We start from the raw sequence: 20,622 nt of genomic DNA on the forward strand, positions 1-20,622 counted from the left end.
CTAACCATAAACAGACCAACAGGACCTCCGCTGCTTAGCCATTTCATGTTACAGGCAAAGTTCTGTTTCGCGGACGCCAGCCGGAGTATTGGTTTCTCGGGCACACTTCAAAGGCCTGAAGCTGCCTCTAATTCAGTGTGTTTATGGTGGGTCTAAATTACGGGATCAAATTCGCCCAGCACCAAAAACCACTGCCAACTGCCACGAACTTCTCCCAACCGGTGCTTTTGTCCTCCGCAGACGTGTAATAGTATCTCTCGGAAAACCTCTCTCTCTCTTTCTGTCTCTCTGCCTCTCTTTCTCTCTCCCTGGGTCTCCTTCCACTGGCGCTATGGAGAGAGGGGTTTCAAAACAAACAGGCAGCAGAAACAAAGGCAGTTTTTTACTCTTTAATGGCAGAGGAAATGCCTATGGCGGAACACATTTACAAATAAAGCTCGACAGACAAGCTGCGGTTATTCTGTTCTGCAGTAACCTGAAGGACAGCACGGATCTCATAGGCCTGACCACTGATGCATAAGGTTTCTTTGGTAATAGAGGCTGACCCTGGTATAACCAAAGTAGTATGACAAGTGTGACCAGGTGGGGGCACTAGTGTAATGGAAAGGCAGGGTTGGGCTGTGCATGGTTTCCCTCTAAGAGAAGAAAAAAGGCTCTGAGGTTTTACACAGTAGAAGTTAGTTAACACTAACGTTGAACATGTGCTTATTGTAATTTGAACTGAGATTGCTGTTATTTACACTGCGGTGTAGGTTACTATAGAGAGCACAGCACTGCGTACAAGTCTAGGCTGTTAAACTATGTATCTGAACAGTTAAGTATGAAAAGTGATTTTACTGTTTTTAAGTGTTTTAACATCAGAACAAATACTAATGAACACTCATCCAATAAAAGGTTGCAAGAATTTTCTAAATAGTTAAGGTGAGATGGTGAGAAGAATTAGGTTCTTCTTTTCCTTAATGCAGCCGCTCCATAGATTTGTTAAATAACACAATCGGCACACCTGAGCCTAATGAAGTTTAACTTAATGAAGTACATGAACTCAAAAAACTCGATTTTGCAAAATGACTCAAACATTCAATGACTTAGATGACTTAGATAGGTGAATAAAATCATTCAGAATGGTCCGATGTGAAATGTGCCTTTTTAGAGAAATTCAATGAGTCAAAATTGTTCACCATTATAGTACTAGGAACCAGACATCCGAAGCATTTAAAGGCTCTAAAAGCTACATCCTGTTACGTTATTACACAAAACGGTGTAAATGCACATTGGTTTGTGATAGTTTGGTTATAAAGTTTTGGCCTAAAATGTTTTTTTTTTTAAAATAAAAATAACTCCAGGAATTACTTCCATGTTTCCTGTCAAAACCACATTCTCAACTGAGACCAACGTGCACAAGCTAATATGCTTTTGTAGTTACTAGCGTTACAACTTTTAGAGCCATTAAATGTTTTGGATGCTTACATCTAAGCCACTGAATGATTAAGTAACTGCAAAATCAGTGGCAGTCCCCTTTAACAAAGTGTATCTTGCAGTTAAGCTAATACACGCACACGCACACACACACACACACACACACACACACACACACACCCCTATATTATCTAAGTCGCTTATCCTCCTGGGCCACTAGGGGTGCTGGAGACTGCTCCTTGGGCAGAAGGTAGGAAACCCTGGACAGGCTGCCAGTGGGTTAGGCTAACACACTGAGCAATAAAATGACAGTACAAACATAAAAATATTTAGTACTATTTATCTTAATCCAGTGGATTTGTGCATGTAGATGGATTTTGTGCATTTGTGCATTTTTTTTCTTTTCTTTTTTTTATTGCAAAACATTGTTACAAAATCTAGACATCTGAACACACAATTTTAAAATACAACAAACATTATTGTTATGATAATCACTTGCAAAAACAAAACACAATATATTGGTCAAGCCTCTGCACTGGTCTGGCAAAATGCATAAATGATGTGACTGGCATAGCTAGCTAGCTATATTTATATTTTCAGGTGATTTCTCTTTTTGTTAGTATTGAAATCAACCCTCATAGATAAATTTCTACAAACAGAAAAGTTTCAGATATTTGTGGTGTTTATTATGTTGCATGATTACAGTCAAGTGATTTGTTAGCATTTTAAATGACTGGTCAAGCTCAGGCTAAATGTCCTTGTGGGCCACAAAGGTTTTTCTGTTTGGTCGTGTGGGTGGCGCACTGCACACGTTTGGCAATCCTTGTTCTAACATTAATGATTTTCCAAGCAAATAAATTCTTAGTGCTCTGATGTACAGCTGTAATTACAACTTTCACAGATGGCCTAACAGTACAGTACAGCAGAGCACATCACACGGTCTGTTCTAAATCTCTCCCGAATGTGACAGTCAATGTACTGACCTGTCTCATTCTGATTGATGCTTTATAGTGAGCATTATTAGAGTAAATGAATGAGGCTGTCCACTTTTACTTTCTCTATGCTGACCATGCACAGAGTAAAGATCTCCTCAGTGCACAAATAACCAAGTATCTATCTTTATGATGTGATTATGATGTTGCCTTTTCTGAGAAGGGCGACGATGCCTGAAGCTGTTTTACAAAGACCACTTTATGACTATGTATAATTATAGAACAATACTTCAGGCTTTTTGCAAAGTTAAAGCTTGAACCAAATTTTTATAGCTGAATTACTGAAGATCTTCTCATTTGAGAATTGTGCAGCTGAATCACAAAGCATAAGAGCTTTTATGAGAGTCACTGTTTACCAGTGTTTATAAAAACGTAACATGTCAAAACAAAAGAAGCGCGAAGCAAGAACACCAATCAGGGCACAGCGGCCACTTTGTTTTGAGCTTGTTTTGACCTGTTGGTCATACCAACCCAGTGCACAGGGTTCAATGTCAGTGCAGCAGCATAAAATTCTGGGAGAGCCTATTCAACATAAATGATGAACTAACCTAACTTTGTGTAAATAGAGCACAATATAGAAATATGTCCACATATGCAGTCGTGACTGACGCAGCTTTTTTTCTGAATTTATACAAACACCATTTCATTTTATAGTAATTTAGTTTGGGCTGGTTTATGTTTATGAACAGAGACCTACAGATCAACATAGTAAAGGAACTCATTTGTGATCCTGAGTTTAAAGCCAGTTTTTGTTGAACTTAAACTTGGAACTAAGTTGTAAATAAATCTGAAACTGAAACTTTGCTTGTGTGTAAAAAGTGATTTCAGAGCCACTCGGTTCTCCCTGATGGAAACTGTTTACCTTCAGTGTTTTGTGCTTATGATCATTTTAATAATGAAATAACTAATTAATGACGTTCTATTAAAAGACTGGTTTACCAAGAGAGACGCTGGAGGATTTTCACCTAAAATGAGTTCATGAAGCGAGTCTTGTTATAAAAATGATAACAGGACATTAGAGCCATAATTACTCTTTCAGTACTTTTACTTTCAATACTTAAGTACATATGAAGACAAATACTTTAGTACTTTTACTCAAGTGGAGGTCTAAAGGGAGGAACTTCTACTTTTACTGGAGTAATATTTTACCTTGGGTGTCTCTACTTTAACTCAAGTACATGATTTGTGTACTTCATCCACCTCTGGTGGTTACCACTGAAACAGAGCTAACAGCTTCAAACACTCATTACAGATAGCATTCGGAAACACTGGGATAGAGATTCTCTAAGAGACAAAATCAACAGTTAATGTTAAACAAGTAATGTTAAGATAATTTCTCTTTCATCAATACAGGCTACTAATCTTCATTATCTTACTACATGCATGCAAAAACGACTAACGTTGAAATCTAAGCCTGAGGAAAAAAAATCATTTTGTGGTCCACTATACAGCATCGATAATCGATTTGGGAATTTACAAGATAACATTTTATACCTTATACCATTACCTTCTTGCCGGAAAACAACAAAAAAAACATGTTTTGATTTGATTTATTGCGTGCCAGCAGCATGCCTTGCTGCAGTCTGGAATTTTGGAAAAGTCTCCAGTTAAATCTGATTATCCACCCGCGGGCCTTTCCTGATTGGCTGAACGCTTGGTTATGGTTTAATAAAATATCAACACGAAGGAGGTGAATGTGCTGGCGCAGCTCCGGCAGGGCTTTGGCAGGGGACGCCCATCGCTTTGCTTAATCTTACCCTTTCCTGACAAATTAAATAAGCACTCGCCTGGTTCCTATTAGCGGCGCATTACCGATAATTGCAGTGGTATTTACAAACATTGTTCACCAGTCCTCACAGGCTGTATCGAGGCCCACTGTTTGAGTGCAGGCCTGACGGTACCTGCCATAACACATAATGGGCCTTCTTACCCCACTTTAGGCTACTACACTGTGCGCCAGGCTTAAGCAGTTTAACGAGGAGGTTTGATGGTTCAATTCTTGTGTTTCATACGCAGCCGGAGCGTTTTCACAGGAGTACGGGGCAACTCAAGTGTGGTCGTTAAAAGTAGACGTGAGGTACATTTTCAAAATCGGATTACTGCCTCGTCTGAAGAATGAACAGCAAAAAATGGCCTGCAGACCAGCGCTCAAAAACACAAAACTGGGCCGACTTCTCCAAATATGATCTCACACTCGCTAAACATCCCCCAGGACTGAAATGTCCCCAGCCAAATCAGTATCATTACCTACTGGCAAAGTGCTATGAGTGAGCATGGAGCAGTCAAAGTGCAGAGTGAGCAGACAGAGCACAAAATCAAAACATAGGAAAAAGCAGGCACACTTTTTAACAAAGGCAAAAAATACAAGAATACCGTTTGACAAGTCCGGTCCATTAAACGACTTGGCTAAAACCATAAAATCATTTTGGTCAGAAATTTTAATCCTTCAGGTCACAGCTGCTGCTGACAAAATGACAAACTAGATATCCCACCAAATGTGAGTTTAACCGAGGTCAATATGCCAGCTTAGCATTAAATGACTAGTGAAAGTAAAAGGGAATGGAGTTCAGGAGTCATTTTGCTTCATGTGTTTTTCATCTCTGTAATCTTTAGATCAGCTGACAGTTTACTAAGGAAATTTCAGACAAGGATTAGACACAGGAACACGCAAAAACAGTGCCCACCTAGCTTGTGAGTTATCAATTCAGGTGCTCTTTAGACCTTGAAACTCTTAAATTAAACTTTATTTTGGGCACAGAATGTACAAAAACCTGCATTTACCCATTCAGAAAATGTGGCACAAGCACAACATCTAATTGTTTACAAGGTTTCCTTGCTGCAAATGACTGAATAACAGGGATGGAAGTAACGGTTGATTTTTTTAGCAATAACAGCATATTTTATTCACAAACACTGTATCACTCCGCTGAGACGCCGTTGCTAAGCAACGACTTGACCTCTGTAGGAGACGCTCAAGCCATTTGAACATTCTTACTTCAGAAAATGAAAATGAAAACAGAAAACAGAAAATGGATACTTCTAAGTTCACGTTTGACCAACAGCCGATTTGCTCGGACTCTGATGACAAGACTACACTAAATTCCCAAACTGTCATCACCACTGAGCAGCTTTTCAGTCGGCAGCTGTGACAAAACAGCTACACAACCTGGAATCAGCCAGAAATTAACTGTCATGATTGGCCCCTCCCAATCCGGTCCATGTGCTGTTTGTTTTGGTTTCCTAGTCTGGCCCCTTGTTTTGTGACTCCGCCCCTGATTGTCGCCACCTGTTTTCGGCCTGTCCCTCGTTATCCCTGTGTTTTATAAGCCCCGTGTTTGACCTTTGTTTTCGCTGGTCTTTGTACTATTTGATGTTTGTATGTACTGTTTGATCTTGTTTGTATGTTTGTTTGGTTTTTCTGTGTTTATCATGTCTGTGTTTATCATATCGCTTATCTCAGTGTATGCATCCGCCTCCTCGCTCCCTGGAGTTACATTAAACCAATACCATTCACCAAACTAAATGGACTGTAAGATGCTTTACAGACTGGCTGGAACAAAACAACATTAATATTGATCTGGCAAAAATTGACAAAACTGAGCTAAACTTGATATTGTGGCAGTTTTATGGCTCAGTCCATACTTCGAAAGGCAAGGCTTACAGCAGACTGAGCAGTGAGTGAGCGGAGTTCGTTACTCTGATGTAGCAACAAGCTGCTTGTTAAGGAACTGTAATTTGGCTGAAGAAACTATGAAATATGAAAACATATTAAACACCATGTTCACGGCCCAGTTTATTAATTTCTTACTTCATTTATTTAACTGTTGTATAAAAGCAATAAAACACTCGAGGTTATGTGTTATCGCGAATAACATCATGGCTGTGATGATCTATGGCAACTAAATCACAGCCGTGATGTTATTTCACGATAACACACTCCCTCTCGGGTTCTATTGCTTAATTTACATTCGGCAACCCAATTGTGGCATCACCCATCATTTCAAAGCCACAAGTACAAATCCATGCTGAAATGAAAAGCTGTATACCACACACATTTCTTTGGTGTAGGAGAACTTCGGCTTTACATAGACAAGCCTTCGCAGTTTTGCCCTAAATCTCAGTTAATGTGCTAAAGGCCAAATGGCCCTTCAGAGAAGATTTATGAGCTGCAAACATCCATTCAAAAAACGGTTCCAAAACACAGTATCCAGTTACCTGCTCGTTTCTCCTCACATCTTCTACACCTGGTCCTTCTACAGCCCTGGTCTTGGAGATCTACCTTCCTGTATAATCTAGTTCCAACTACAGTCTGCTACACCTGCTCCTGATAATTAACTTCTTTAGAAGCTCTTGATTGGTGGGATCAAATGAACGAGTGTTAGGTAAGGAGAGAGGAGAAGTGCTATATGTAGGTTCAACTAAACTCTGCAGGAAATTAGATCTTCAAGAAGAGGGTTGGTGACCACTGTTCTACATAAATGTGACATAGTAATGTACAAAACACTTCATCCAAACTTTGCAAATAATGCATGTCCAAACCTTTTGTCATGTGGGGTCAAAGTGAGAGGGCAAAAAAGACAAGACATGTAAAAATAAAGTAGGTTGAGAATTTTGAATGTTGTTTACTATAACATTACTATTGGCCTTTATTTTGTTATGAAAATCTGTCGAATGAAAATAAGAATTTAATGAGCCATAAATAGTGTGTAAATATGTTCTCTCATTAAGTGAGGGCATGAGGTTGAGGGCCAAATCAAACCAGCACGCCTTTGGTAGATCTGTGATAAGTAATAACCATTTGTTTTTCATTCCTTTTTAGCATTCTTTGAGTAAAATGTTTCAATAAGTTTAGAAATCGTTTTTAAGGTGAAAAAAAATAACAAATATAGCTGAAAAAGACATTAAGGCAAATGTGTTGGAGTGTGACTGTGCTGTGTGAGAGGCGGGCGGGTCAGCTGTGTGTCAGCACTAAACTCGCAGGCCGGCCCGCGGCGTCTACACACTGACTCAGAACACTGATGGATGAAAGCTGGCATGCATGAGAGACAGGTTACATTTAATTAAGAGCAGTTTGCCTCTTGATTTAGTGGCATTTTCAATTGGGGAAAAGACCAAGCCGATCTTGCCGTCACTCAGGAATTCAACTGCGGTTCATTCATCATCTGAGGTCTCATTAAATCTGCAAATTTGAAATGTTTCTTCGTTATTATCCCACCATTGCTATGCAATTTGGCCGGCGAGTGGTAAGATTTACAGAGTGGAGTTTGGTTTTGTAGGCTCTTTGACCTCGGTAAATGTCTGTGCTTTACTGTACAGTAATTGCAGCATTAGGCTGGCCACTGAGTGCCGAAGCGATTCATAAAAATCCAGCTTTTTTTTCCATCCTTCAGTGCATTTTTGTTTATAATTGTTCCCATATGACCTGAGGGAATAATATGAGAAGCTAAAATACGGACAGAGAACAACTTATTAATTCACACATACACATGCACAGCTGGATTCAAGTGGATCTTAAAGTGGAAGGTCATGACCCTTAAACGCAAATAAAGTGCCTTAGAATAAGAAAGATAACCTAGGATTAGCTGCCTCACACAAACTCATATAATCACATAATTTATTATGTGAAAGCCACAATCTGATCGTAAATCAGCTTTCTTACTCTAGGAGAATGTCTGAACCAACAGCGAGCAGAAGCTCTTGTAACAGGCCATTGTGAATTTCTGGGAATGTGTCCATCACAGAGCACTCTGACAAGCTTACTTTTCAGAGCACTATTGTTTTCTCCAAAGGCCGCAAGCTAGAGAGCTGCTGTACATTGTTCATTATTCGTTACTGTAATATCGGCAAAGCTGATGTCGCAGAAGGCCACAATATGCAAATGAGCCCCTAACCAATTGAACCGTTGGGTATCTTAACCAAACATGCCTTCATATTAATGTCTCTTTGATGTTGAAGCACATCATTCTCGCCATCCAACAAAGGTTTAGTCATTTAGTTGAAATAATGCAGACCAATTGTTAGCCAGTGTGTTTTAGCCCATTTATGCCCAATTCAATTTAGAATGACAAAAAAAAAAGCCATTCTGATTGGGCTGATGTGGGGCTGCAATGTATTGCTGGGAATCAAAAGACAGAAGAAAGTTTCTTGCAAATGTTTTTTTTTAACACAACTCTTTAATGGTGATGGTTTAATGGTTTGAAATATAAGAACCTAATAATAAACAATAAATTCTATGTAGTATTAAAATATTGCTGCTGTTGGAAGAAAACCTTGTATCTCCATTTTTGGTGCTTTCCAGTTTTTGACATAATTTAAAAATACCTGTTACCCTTTATATTGTGTGTCAATTTCATGATGAATGGACTAAAAGAAATGACTTTTCACATTACATTAAAAGTAAAGTACATTTTTTCCTTCTCCTGTAATGTGACTATTATGGAGATACAAGGTTTTCTTCCAACAACAGCGATATGTTTCTCGTATTGAATGAGGGGTGAGGTTAAGGTAATTTCCTCACAGGCCAAATTTGCCCACACTGTGGACAGCTGTGTGAAATCTCTCTTTTTGACATTTGAATTTTTTTTTATTACATACAATTGTCATAAATTTATTCAAAATTGAACTGGATTATCTGTTGCTGTCTATGTTGCTGTGTTGTACATACATGAACAACAGATTTAAAAAAATCTAAACAATTAAGTGATTCAAACATTTTTACCAGTATAGTTTGATTGATTTCAAAAATTTCTTGAGATTTGTGCTTGAGAATATCTCGCTGTTGTCAGAAGAAAACCTTATATCTCCAAAATGGTAAGTTTACAGGGGAAGGAAAAAACATACTTTACTTTTAATGTAAGTCAATGAATTTTTTCCAGGTCATTTTGGGCCGTTTCTTTTGGTCCATTCATCATGAAATTTACACACAATGTAAAGAACAACAGGTTGTTAGATATGAACGTTATTTGCTTAATAAACTGCAAGCATACCGCAATCTGAATGTGTAGTTATATAATCACAATTTCATGTAATGCTAATATTCAGTCTATACTGCACAGGTTCACCACTAAGTGAACACCACACAGGAGAGTTCTATGCTGTGTGGTGGTGGAAGGAAGGACAAGGCAATGCAAACGTAGGAAAATCATCAAACACTCGTTAAAAGAAACACTCTGAGGTGCAACTCTTCCATGGACAGCCATGGGCCAGATTAGCTCTGAACACTACATTATCATTATCAACCATGACTGTCTCCATAATTTACTCAGCATGGTGGCTTTGACCCTTTGATGAAGGCCACAGATTTACAGTAGGACTCTGGCTTCAATTAAATAGTCTGGTCCAACTCTCTCCCCTCCGTCTGCACGATATAGGAAAGAGAAAGAAAAAAAGGGGAGGAAGGGGTAACCTGACTAGCGATTGATCTTATTGCCTACAGTGTGTTGACCAATAGGAGGCGCAACTCCCCTCAGCAAAAAAGCTAGTGGTGTCTCTCCACTGCTTGTCTTTGCGTTGCCTTCTGCAGCTCCCTCTGTGGCTCTCCTGTTTTCCACAATATTGGAAATGAAAGCAATTTAGACCAACTGTATCAGGTATCACTCTCATGTCAGAGAATAATAACCCAGCAATCCGAGCGAATTTGAGGGAGGCGGAAGAAAGAGAACGAGATGAGGGTTGGAAAAAAAAAAGCTGGGGGGCACCGAAGGATTTCCATATGTATAAGATCGGTAGAGGTTCCTCAGACAAGGCCACATGTTAGCCGTTATGCCCCCTCTCTGTGCTGGATGGGTATGAGCAGGAGGTTAGGATATCCACAGAACGATATGGCACTGCAGACTGTCCCGACAGCCCGGCACCACATTGCTGCTCAAGCGTGGCCGCCTCAGAAACAGAATGCAGCAGAAATCCATGAGACGCCAGCTGCCTTGCAACATACAAGAAATCCAATCAAACAACTAACAAGTACACATTTTAGCATTAACTTCTTAAACTTCAAAACCCACTGCATTAATGGCACACCTTTACCTGTAATATTCAGGATTTGTATCACTGACACTTAAAGGGTAATTTACCAGGACACACATGTGCACATTTGCCATGACAGTGATGTTAAATAGAATGTGACGTCCTCAGCATGAATGGCTAACAGCTCCTTCATTTCTCAACCATGTACAAAAGTACACAGACACAGTGTTTAATTCTCACAAAAACAAAAACTCAACTGTAAAACCAAGAGAGTAACATAAATGCTCTGCTCCGCAGGCCGTATGGGTTTTGCACAGTAGCAGCCACCCATGAAGTGCTGTTTTGCCACTTTTCTCAGAGCAGTATGCCACTAGAATTATGCACAAACACACAATTTTAGGCAAAAAAGGAAAACAAGCATTCTGCTATTTTTGCCAAGATCAGGACATTATTGTCTTTCCTGCTATTACATCGACTTCTGTTCATGCAAGAACTCTCCTGGTAAATTTGAAGAAATAATACCAGGTCTTGCCAATCTTACCAGGGATTTCGACTCAGGCTTTCATTCACACTTAAATGAAGTGCATATTGTCACTGTCCAATGGAAAACACGTATATTTTTTTGGAGATTTTTACTTTTCTGCATCATTTGAGCTCAACATCTGTCCATTACATTTGTAAAAAATGTCATGAAGATTGGACCAGTAGAAATGGCCCAAAATTGCATAAAATAAAATCTCTTTCCATTAATTTACATTGAAAGTAAAGAACGTTTTTGACCTCTTCTGTAAAGTTACTATTTTGGATACTTGTTTTTCATTGGACAGTGACAATACGTAAAAGGATATGGGAAAAAAAAGAATATTAAGACATGTAAAAAAGTTTTCACTTTAATAACTACTAGATGTGGTATTCTCTGACATTACAATAATTTGATTGGATTAGGAATGATTCATTGATTATGATTCAATGCATTATAAATCAAATTTTAACACAACTGAATTCAGTTCTTCAGAAACTGATTCAATGCATCTCACAAAAACAAATTTCACATTATTTTATTCAATTACTAATGCGTACAGAACCAGTTCAGTGCATCGTAAAGCACCAAATTTCACCATGATTCAATTCAACTACAACTAATCCTTTACAAATTGATTCAATGTATCATGTTTTATCAAATTTCACTATGATTTGATTTGATTATTTGATGCAATTTAGATTGTTTTAAATTAACTGAATACAGAAATGTGATTGAAACTATTTTTAAAATAGTAGAAAACAGACAATACAAACAAACTGCCAGGTTACATTACGTTTACAAGAGCCCAAAAATGGAATTTTTCCTAAAATATGTGCACAGATGTTATTGAATATTATTTGAATCAGTTCTAAGATTCTACGATTCCAAAGCTGAGGCAGCAGCACATTTAGATCCATTTCTGTACCACTAGCAACTACATTCTATTCCACAGTAATGACACAACCTATTTATTAGCTCTGTAAGCAGCTGCTTAACCATTACTGAACGATAAGTCTGAAGATTAATTACTGCATAATAAGCCTGCAGTTTAAAAGCTTACACTGGTATTTTAATAATAATTTGCAAGCAGATTTGTGTCTGTTCTGTGACACAGACCAAGCGCTAGAGAGGAGGAAAAATAAGCCAGACTGCTGCGAGGCACATGCTGCACTTGATGCGGAAAATTCTGACCTATTTTCTACGAGGATAACAAACAAAACGAGGGAGAGCTGAGCTCAGATGCTGCAGCGAGATTCAGTTGTAAGTAGTTCTATGCTATTCTGTCGTGATTTCTCTGCTGAGAAGCTGGCGGCTGAGCTGCAAAGGCAAGCAATGATCCGGTCCTGACAGAGCCTGTCAGAAATTCACGCTATCTGCCAAACCTTTGTAATAAGGGCAAAATAACAGATTAGCAACTGTAATTTGTCCTGAGGTTTTAATAGTCAAAATTATATGCAAACCTTCTCTTTATATCAATTTAAGTGTTTCTGTGGTCAGTTCGAAAGCGCTTTCGTAGACGGCCATATGCTTTCAATTTTTCAAACCTAGCAATAAGTGCTATTTGAGAAAGTGTATTTTGACTTTTGATTTTTTTTTCAGCTTACCTCCAAATCACACACCACAGAGTTGTTTGACAGTTACAAATGGTATTTTGGCAAGTTCGTGTTTCGTTGAGCTAGCAGGGGAAAGATCGCCTCTTTAAACTGACAGATATGTAGAGTGCAGGCCTCAGACTGAATGTGTCACACTAGTTCAACCTAAATCAAAATTCCACTCTATCATCCGGTGCGACCAAATCACTGGTGCCCATTTTAGGCATGTTACACACACACACACACACACACACACACACACACACACACACACACACACACACACACACACACACACACACACTACTTGTGAAGTAAAAATCTGACCAGTGTCTGTTTATCAACAACACAGATAAAACCAAAACTTAAATATAGATTAAAAAGGGTTCTCTGGAACATTGGAGTAGAACAACCAGTTCCAATTCCTGAAAAGCCTTTCAGTTAATCCAGTTCAGTTCTTTAAAGACCATTTTTATAAATGACATATGTAAATGTGAAGAACCTTTTAGAGTTTAGAGAACCTCTATATACTGGTAATGTTCTATAAACATTAAAAGGAAAGATTTAAGACCTAAATGGTTCTTGGCTTATACGTTTAAATTTACACTCTTAGAAGTACAAGAGCCAAAATGGGTTCTTTGCATGATGCTATGGTTCTGGGGTTCCCAATCAAGGAGAATCTCTATAGCCATGTCTCAAGCTTCTGATCCCCATTCCACAGAACAACTTTGATATCTGAACGTTTTTTTCCTACCAGTGTTGCTCCCTACACTGTAAAAAGTGGCTGGTCAGATCTACCTAACAAAATACTTCATGTGGTAGCAAGCAATTGAACTAGGTTTATTCAACTTAAAAAACTATGTTGATTGAATGAATCGCTCATTTAAAGTATTTGTTTAGGTTGAATAAAACTAGTTCATTTTACTTGTTTCCATAAGAAGATACTTTTAGGTAGATCTGATGAGCCACTTTATACAATGTATGGTTCTTCTAAGGCAGGGGTGAAATCCCAGTCCTGGCGACCCTGTTCTCTTCATTTCTTGCGCTTTCCCTACTTTACAATATTAGTTAAGCGAATCAGGTGTGCTTGATAATACAAACCACAAAGTGTGGGGTCCCCAGGACTGGGATTTGGAACCCCTGCAGTGGAAGAGCCTGAAAGTTTTTTTAAAGTTTAAAGAACTTCCACATAATTCGTTTTTCAGACTCTAGGAAGAACCTTCACATTAGTAAAGAACCTTTACATGGTCCATACATGTAATACATGTCCATACATACATACAAATAGCTCCAGATGTGGAGTTCTCTCTCCTTTATGAAGGCTCACGCCAAAATGCATTGAGAATTTTGGTGTCCATGTACATGTCGCAATAAAGGCAATAAAGGTAAGGCTTAATTCAAAGAAGTGTGACATGGATATTCACTGTTTTCTCTACATTATCTAAAGGTTCCTTGGACCATTCATACGTTCGTCATACTCACAAATATGAAAAAGGACCCAAAAGTGCTTTTTCTATGAAACACTCAATGAACCCTTTGTGGCAGCTTTTTTTAAGAGTGTTGTTGAACTTACTAAAAAACTTGATTTGTTATACCTTTACATTACTCACATCTCATTTATATAAAAAGGTCTTTTAAACAACTGGTTCTTTGTGTGACTGAGGATGGTTCCTGTATGGCATTAATCCAAAGAACGCTTTATCCTTTAAGACTAAGCACGAGTCAATCTGTAAACTATCATATGTACATTAAAAACCTTTGGTGAAGTCAGAATATGGAAAATGTAGTGTATAAATTCAGAATAAAAGGGAAATTTTGTGGATTTTTTTGTCATTTGCACACGCAGGCCTATGTGATGTGACATAAATTTCTGAAGTTGATGCCATAAAAGCTCTACAAAGAAAAGAAAATCGCACGCACACATACGCCTTTATCCTCGAAAAGAAAAATTGCAGTCTTTCACCAAGGCCTCTGGTAATTGAAGGGAGCAACGGTGAAGTTATATCATAGCCATAACAGGTTGGCTCTTCTCCCAGAAAGCATTCTGCATGCAGATTGGACCCAGCCGCCTGTTCAGCGGATCAGACCTTTGCTGATCCCCCCTCTGTTCATGAGTGTGTTTTATGAGAGTCCATACAACCCAGCTGCAAAGGCCTTAGCAAATCAGACACAGTTGGATGGCTGTATTTGTGCAAGCCCAGTTGCTGGGAAGCTTGAGAGATTCCTGTGTGTTTCACTATGCTACGGTAAGTCTGAGTATGAGCAGAAGAGACAACACTTGAAAGAACTTGCCAGTGCCAATGTTTTTCACCAGAGTGCCTTTTTGGTGTGGAAGCAGCCACTGACACAAACAGATACTGAAATGAAACGCATTAATGCATTCAATTTACTCGAGTGTAATGTGGACATCATTTCCACATGAACGAATCGCATTACATCAGCATTATATAAACATTAATATGTTTTATGCATGTGGAAATGATATACAAAATGGAATCAAGTAAATTCATGATTTCTTTCAGTGGATACTGAGTAGTTGAAACAGTCAAATTATGTTATTCAGAGGATGACAATGTTAATAGTGTCTGTTATGGACAACACAGCAGGGAATGTGCTTCAGTGTTGCTCTGTCTCCACACAAAACATGTGCAAACACAAAGAACAGAATTCTGAAACCAGATAAATGTTTTTCATCAAGCTGGTGGGGTACTGGCCCACGCATGCACTGAACACAAATGCGTTCTTTCGCAGTAACTGTTGAACTCAGTAAAATAAAGTTCAGACAGCTTTACAAAAAACTGGAAAAAATCTCAATCGACTCAGCTTTTGAGAAAAATTAGAGCATGTTATTACTTTACATTGATATTTGTTTCTATGTGTGGGAATGGATACATTGTTAAGATAGAACAGGTTCAACTTTTTGTTTCTATTTTGTGTGATTGAGCTAATGTTAGAATTTCATTATTGCTAACCTGCCTAATTTTGCCATAACAATAGCTGTGTTCCAAAGCTAAGGCTGCATTTCTCAGCCACCACATCATAGCAGACTGTTCCAAAGTTAAGGACCCTTCATAAACAGCCTAGAAATGCAGCCTATGTTCGGAGTGATTTGAAGGACACATCAGATTTTGTTCCAGGACTTTGGTTACCCACAGTTCTTTGCACACGAACGACGTGAAGGAGAAAAAAACAGCACCACGAAAATGCCAGAAAATAAGTAATTGGAGCAGAGCTTCAATGCAGAAGTTGTTCACGTCCTTGAATTCTTCTTCGTTAGCTTATAAAGTGTAAAATCACTGATTAATTGAAACATCAGTCCATTTACCACATACCGTCCATATATCGTATTTTATTTAGAAGTATTTGTAAATATGTTGTTTATCATACTACATAAGAACATCTCCATGAAGAAATGAAAAAGCAGTAAACACAACGCTGCGGTTTTCTCTCACTAGCTCCCTTACGAGTTTCGCACTGCTCTGAAGACATCACCAAACAGCCTCATTAGGATTGCTCCATTCGTGATTGTGTGAGGCTACTAAGGACGAGTCTTCATAGGATAGTCCTACCAAGGACCCGCACTACCTCGGCTGCAGCTTAGACTGTGGAACGCAGCTTTAGTCTAACTAGTTAGCATACCATTTTAAACTAGACACTCAATGGTATGAAGTAATCCTAAATACAAACCAATGCAAATTTTCCTTAGGTTGTATAATAACTTTAATAAAATTTATTTTATAATATAACTTTATGTTGTTTAAAGATTTAGAGCTTTGGCAAAAGCCATGACATAATGCCTTTGTGGACAGAGCACGGATAGGTTTATTGGTAGTGAGACACAGAAGTAGTAATTCATATATAATTGGCCAACAACTGTCCTACTTTGACAGTAAGGGGCCATTTGACTGACATGCAAAATAAACAACCATACACACAAAACAGTGGTACATCAAAAACAGACCCACAACAAACAAACTGGTATGCATTGGTAAACATCCAAGAAATATAATTTACCAGCCACAGTCAAAACTCTGATAGCACCCACAGTAACATACAATAAATGTCAGAGAGTCAATGCACCTCTGATTAGAGACTAGGAAAGCAAAGAAAAGCACCTACCTGCTCAAACTCCCGCAGGCTGTGGGTATGTAGCGGAGGGCCTTTCTCAGTTTCATCACTGGGGAAATCTGTGAAATAGTTCAGCATAGACCATTTGTTAATGTGAACATATACTCTCTTCTTAATTCTTGGGTAAAAGCACTTCTGTTTTATGGTTAATAGTTGAATAATGTTGTGAGACCTAATGGAGTTAATGATTTGTTTCATACGGGCCATAAAGGTCAGCTCCTCGGTGTAACGCACATATACACACTGTGGCCACATACACTCATCCAGATCCCTCTTAAAATAGAACCAGGGGGCATAGCTGAATAGTGCCAAACCATTTCTGTTGAAAAAAAAAAGCTATAAGGAAAATTCCAGGAAAGGCCTCACAGGGCTACAATGATGTTTTCTTTTTTCCCCAAGCAGGAGGAGAGGAGAGGTCCCTGAGGGCATAATCACAGCAGTATTGGCAGAGCAGGGACTTCTTACAGTTCTTTAAAAAATCCCTGCACGGGTCTCATTAGAGCTTATTAAAGGCCTTTTATTTAATACGTGCCAGTGATGTGTACTGGAAGTGAGCCTGGAGCCTGGTGCGCGGTAAGGAGACATTGCACAACGCCATTCCAGAAAACTGCCAAATGCGGCTGCGCTGGAATCAAGCATAAATGGGCGTTTTTTTGGTAGAACTTTATATAACTCATGTTTAGACAGCCATTAGCGTCATGTTTTTATTAACAAAAGTACAAACACATACTGACATAAAGGGAGAGAGGTAGGAGAGGAGGAACGTTAAGTGCAGAGGCAGGGGGTGAGAGAACCCTTGAGGGAGAGAAAAAGATGAGGCAAGAGAGAAAGTGTGTACTCACCGTTCATATTGGACCTGGTCTTAACGGCCTCTCTACTCCCACCACAGTGTCTGAAACACAGTGTCACAGAGCCAGTAAGAATTCACACATGCTTATGTTTCTGCAGAGTCAAATCTACTGAGATGAACTGTCTGTTAAAGAGGTGATCAACACTAAACTCTGCTTTCAATAGCAAACATATCAGAAGTGGCATCAGAACTGGGGGTTCATGGGCTGGAAGCCAGCCTTGTGTTTGGAAGGTTACTGGTTTGATCCCCTGCACCAACAGTATGTGACTGATGTAAGACACTTAACCCCCAACTGCTCCCTAGCTGATGTGGATAGGGCTGCCCACTGCTCAGGGCAAGTGCACTCACTGCCCCGCAGTGTGTGTGTTCACTAGTGTGTATGTGGTGTTTCACTGCATGAGTGGGTCAACATGCAGAGGTGAAATTTCCCTGTTTTGTGACTAATAAGAGTCACTTATATGGCAGAAACATATGCTTTCACAGTAAATGATATGTGTTGTTGGAACAGGCAAAATAGTGGAATGTTTTTTAAAATAATATCAAAAACTATGAATCCAATTATTTGTTTTCAACATTTCACATACAGCATTAAATGCAATTAAACAGGACTAATTGTGCCTTCATTGTAATCAAACAGGCAGTTTTTTCTACATTTATAAAATGTGGAAACTATGACTAGGTTCACAAAAAGTGTAAAGCTTATTTTTGTGTTACATATGCAGTAAAATGAATGAAATGCAGACATCTTTGCAGCCAGCCTGAATATTCTGCTTTCCCAGAGAACAATTAATGCTAAATCAGATAGCGCTTTGATATTTCAGTCAAATCTAAACAACTGCTGGATGCTGATGTTTCTTTTCTTTGTGCATCACTACCCATATTATTCCAATACACTATGGTTTGTGCCAAGTGTTGTTTGAGTTGCCGCAAGGGGTTAATAATTCTTTTAAAATGACACAAAATACCGGGGATTTGGTCCTTTATTACAGAGGTTTACAACCTGGGGACTCACTGCCCTGCAAAGTTTCAGATAATATCTGCCCCAACACACCTGATCCAGCTCTCAAAGAGCTTGATAAGTACTTCATGAGTAGGATGGATTGTGTTGAGGTTGAGAATAGCTGGAAGTGTGTAGGGCAGTGGGTCCCCACAAATAGAGATGAAAACCAGCGCTCTGTTACACAGAAATGAGCAGTCTCCAAATGTTGATGCGAATAATGTCTCTGTTCAGTGAGTTATATCAGAGCTGCTCATTTGACTTCTAAACAGTTCAGTAGCACTGCCAGTTTCTTTCAAAATCAGTTATGACGTATGACTTGCTATAACTTTCTGATTTAACAAAATATAAGACCAACAAGAAGCTAAAAACAGCAAGATGCTACACATCATACATCAGCATAATGAACAGCAATGCAATAACACCCACACCTCATGCAACCTAGAGTCAAATACATGACTCATATTTATGCATAAATTCGGCTCCAAGCATCAACAGATACCGAACAAGACATAAGTTGACAGGATATTTCAGTGGCCGTATTTCAACCCAAGTTATACTGTTAGATTGAGATTTAACAGCATTAGGCCTGCAGAGCATTGATGACACTTAACTAAAAAATAATAAAAAATAAAACAAATGCTTCAGATAAGCTCCTGATGTTCACCTTCAAGAGCCAGCTCAATGAGACTACTCCTTCACAAATAACACATTACTAACTTTATCTAAGCACAGAGTAGAAGAAAAGCCCTCTAACCAGCTTTGTAAACCAACCAGTCTCTTTGTGTCACAGTATGTTTCTGGCTTTTTTACTGTTTGAAACAGTGCACGTATTATGTTAGATTTAGAGTAAACAGTTCACTAGTTAGTAATTCAATGCTAGCTTAAAATTTGGCTTCATGCACAACCAAATTAGCTTAGGTCAAATCTACAAAAGCTAATTTTGTAGCTGTGGACTTTTCCAGTCTGTTCTTCAAACACTTCCGTTGAACTATTGTAAATGCTGTCTTTTGAACCAGACCTATTCAAATAAGCTTGCTTCAGTTACAATAATCAAGCTAACCAAGCAAGTACAGACAAGTGTGCTGGATCAGTACTGAATAGTGGTTTTGCATGTTAGCACCACCCTCCACCACTGAGTTGCAACACTGAGGCTGAGAACACACTGGTCTGAACTGGGTACCTGAACATTCTAGCCAAGTGACTTAGATGTCATCTGACTGATCGGTCTTTCAGAACCAGTTTCTTTCTATAGGCTTCAATTCTTAATACTAAAGTATGGCTGCGTTTTAGGGCCACCAATGATAAAAATAAAAGTAGTAGAGTTTGAGAATAAAGTCGTAGTATTTCAAGAAAAAAAGTAGTACAATGAGGGGCGTTGAGGGTTTGGTGGAGTTATATTTTCATATCGATTCACCCATAAAGAAACATTCAGTCTCCCTGTCTCTCCAGGCACATCAGCACCAGCCTGGTATTAGTATAAGAAACAGCTGAGCAGAAAACTATTTATTCAGGATAAAGAGCCAGAGACTCAGAGAAAACTGTCTGTCTGCTGTTGAAGAAGAATCTCAGGCAGAGTCATCTACACAGCTATCAGCAACTACGTCTCCACACCATTCAAAGAGGGCATTAAGTTTCACAGACAGTTAGAATGACAATCAAAATGATCCACAAGGAGACAGGAGTGAGTGGAACTCCAGTACAGCAACTGAGACCCCAATGTGTTATGGCAGTTATACTTAAATATAACTCTGTGAAAAATAATATGAATTTAAACAGTTTAATAGGATATCCCTTTAAGTCTTACTGTTCTTGTTATGGGATATGGTCCTTCTTAGGGAGCACTATGAAATCTGCTACACAGGCAAGGTTACATGCTTTCACAAGGTTACTGTTATATACAAAATAAGGGATTTCACAGTGAATAACAATATGACTAAACATCATCAGTCTGCAGAAGGTGGTACAGGTCTATTTCCAGAAAACTACAGGACTGAGAAACACAGATAAGCTCTTACTTATCTCTTACTCATTCAGTGCCTTGTTCATTTAGCTTAGTCACTCACTCCTTTGACATTCAGAGCACATCCTCATTGATCGGTACTCAATGGCATCAGTGGATCAAATCACAGATCATCAGCACAAATCGGTGCAAGTATGTA

The 20,622-nt window shown here is 38.8% G+C and overlaps 1 protein-coding gene across 3 annotated transcripts in view; it reads right to left on the minus strand.

The window, feature by feature from the left end:
• The window catches only part of LOC108439839 (phosphodiesterase 4D interacting protein), a 140,209-nt gene that overhangs the window by 101,065 nt on the left and 18,522 nt on the right, over positions 1 to 20,622 (minus strand). For all 3 annotated transcript variants that reach the window (XM_037537383.1, XM_037537382.1, XM_037537385.1), the window contains exons 2-3: positions 17,456 to 17,505; positions 16,605 to 16,672 (exon numbers count right to left, since the gene is read on the minus strand). In XM_037537383.1, coding sequence (XP_037393280.1) covers positions 16,605 to 16,672; positions 17,456 to 17,505 — 118 coding nt within the window. The remainder of the gene's footprint in view (positions 1 to 16,604; positions 16,673 to 17,455; positions 17,506 to 20,622) is intronic.

This window comes from Pygocentrus nattereri, chromosome 4, assembly GCF_015220715.1.
Source record: "Pygocentrus nattereri isolate fPygNat1 chromosome 4, fPygNat1.pri, whole genome shotgun sequence".
Classification (NCBI taxonomy): domain Eukaryota; kingdom Metazoa; phylum Chordata; class Actinopteri; order Characiformes; family Serrasalmidae; genus Pygocentrus; species Pygocentrus nattereri.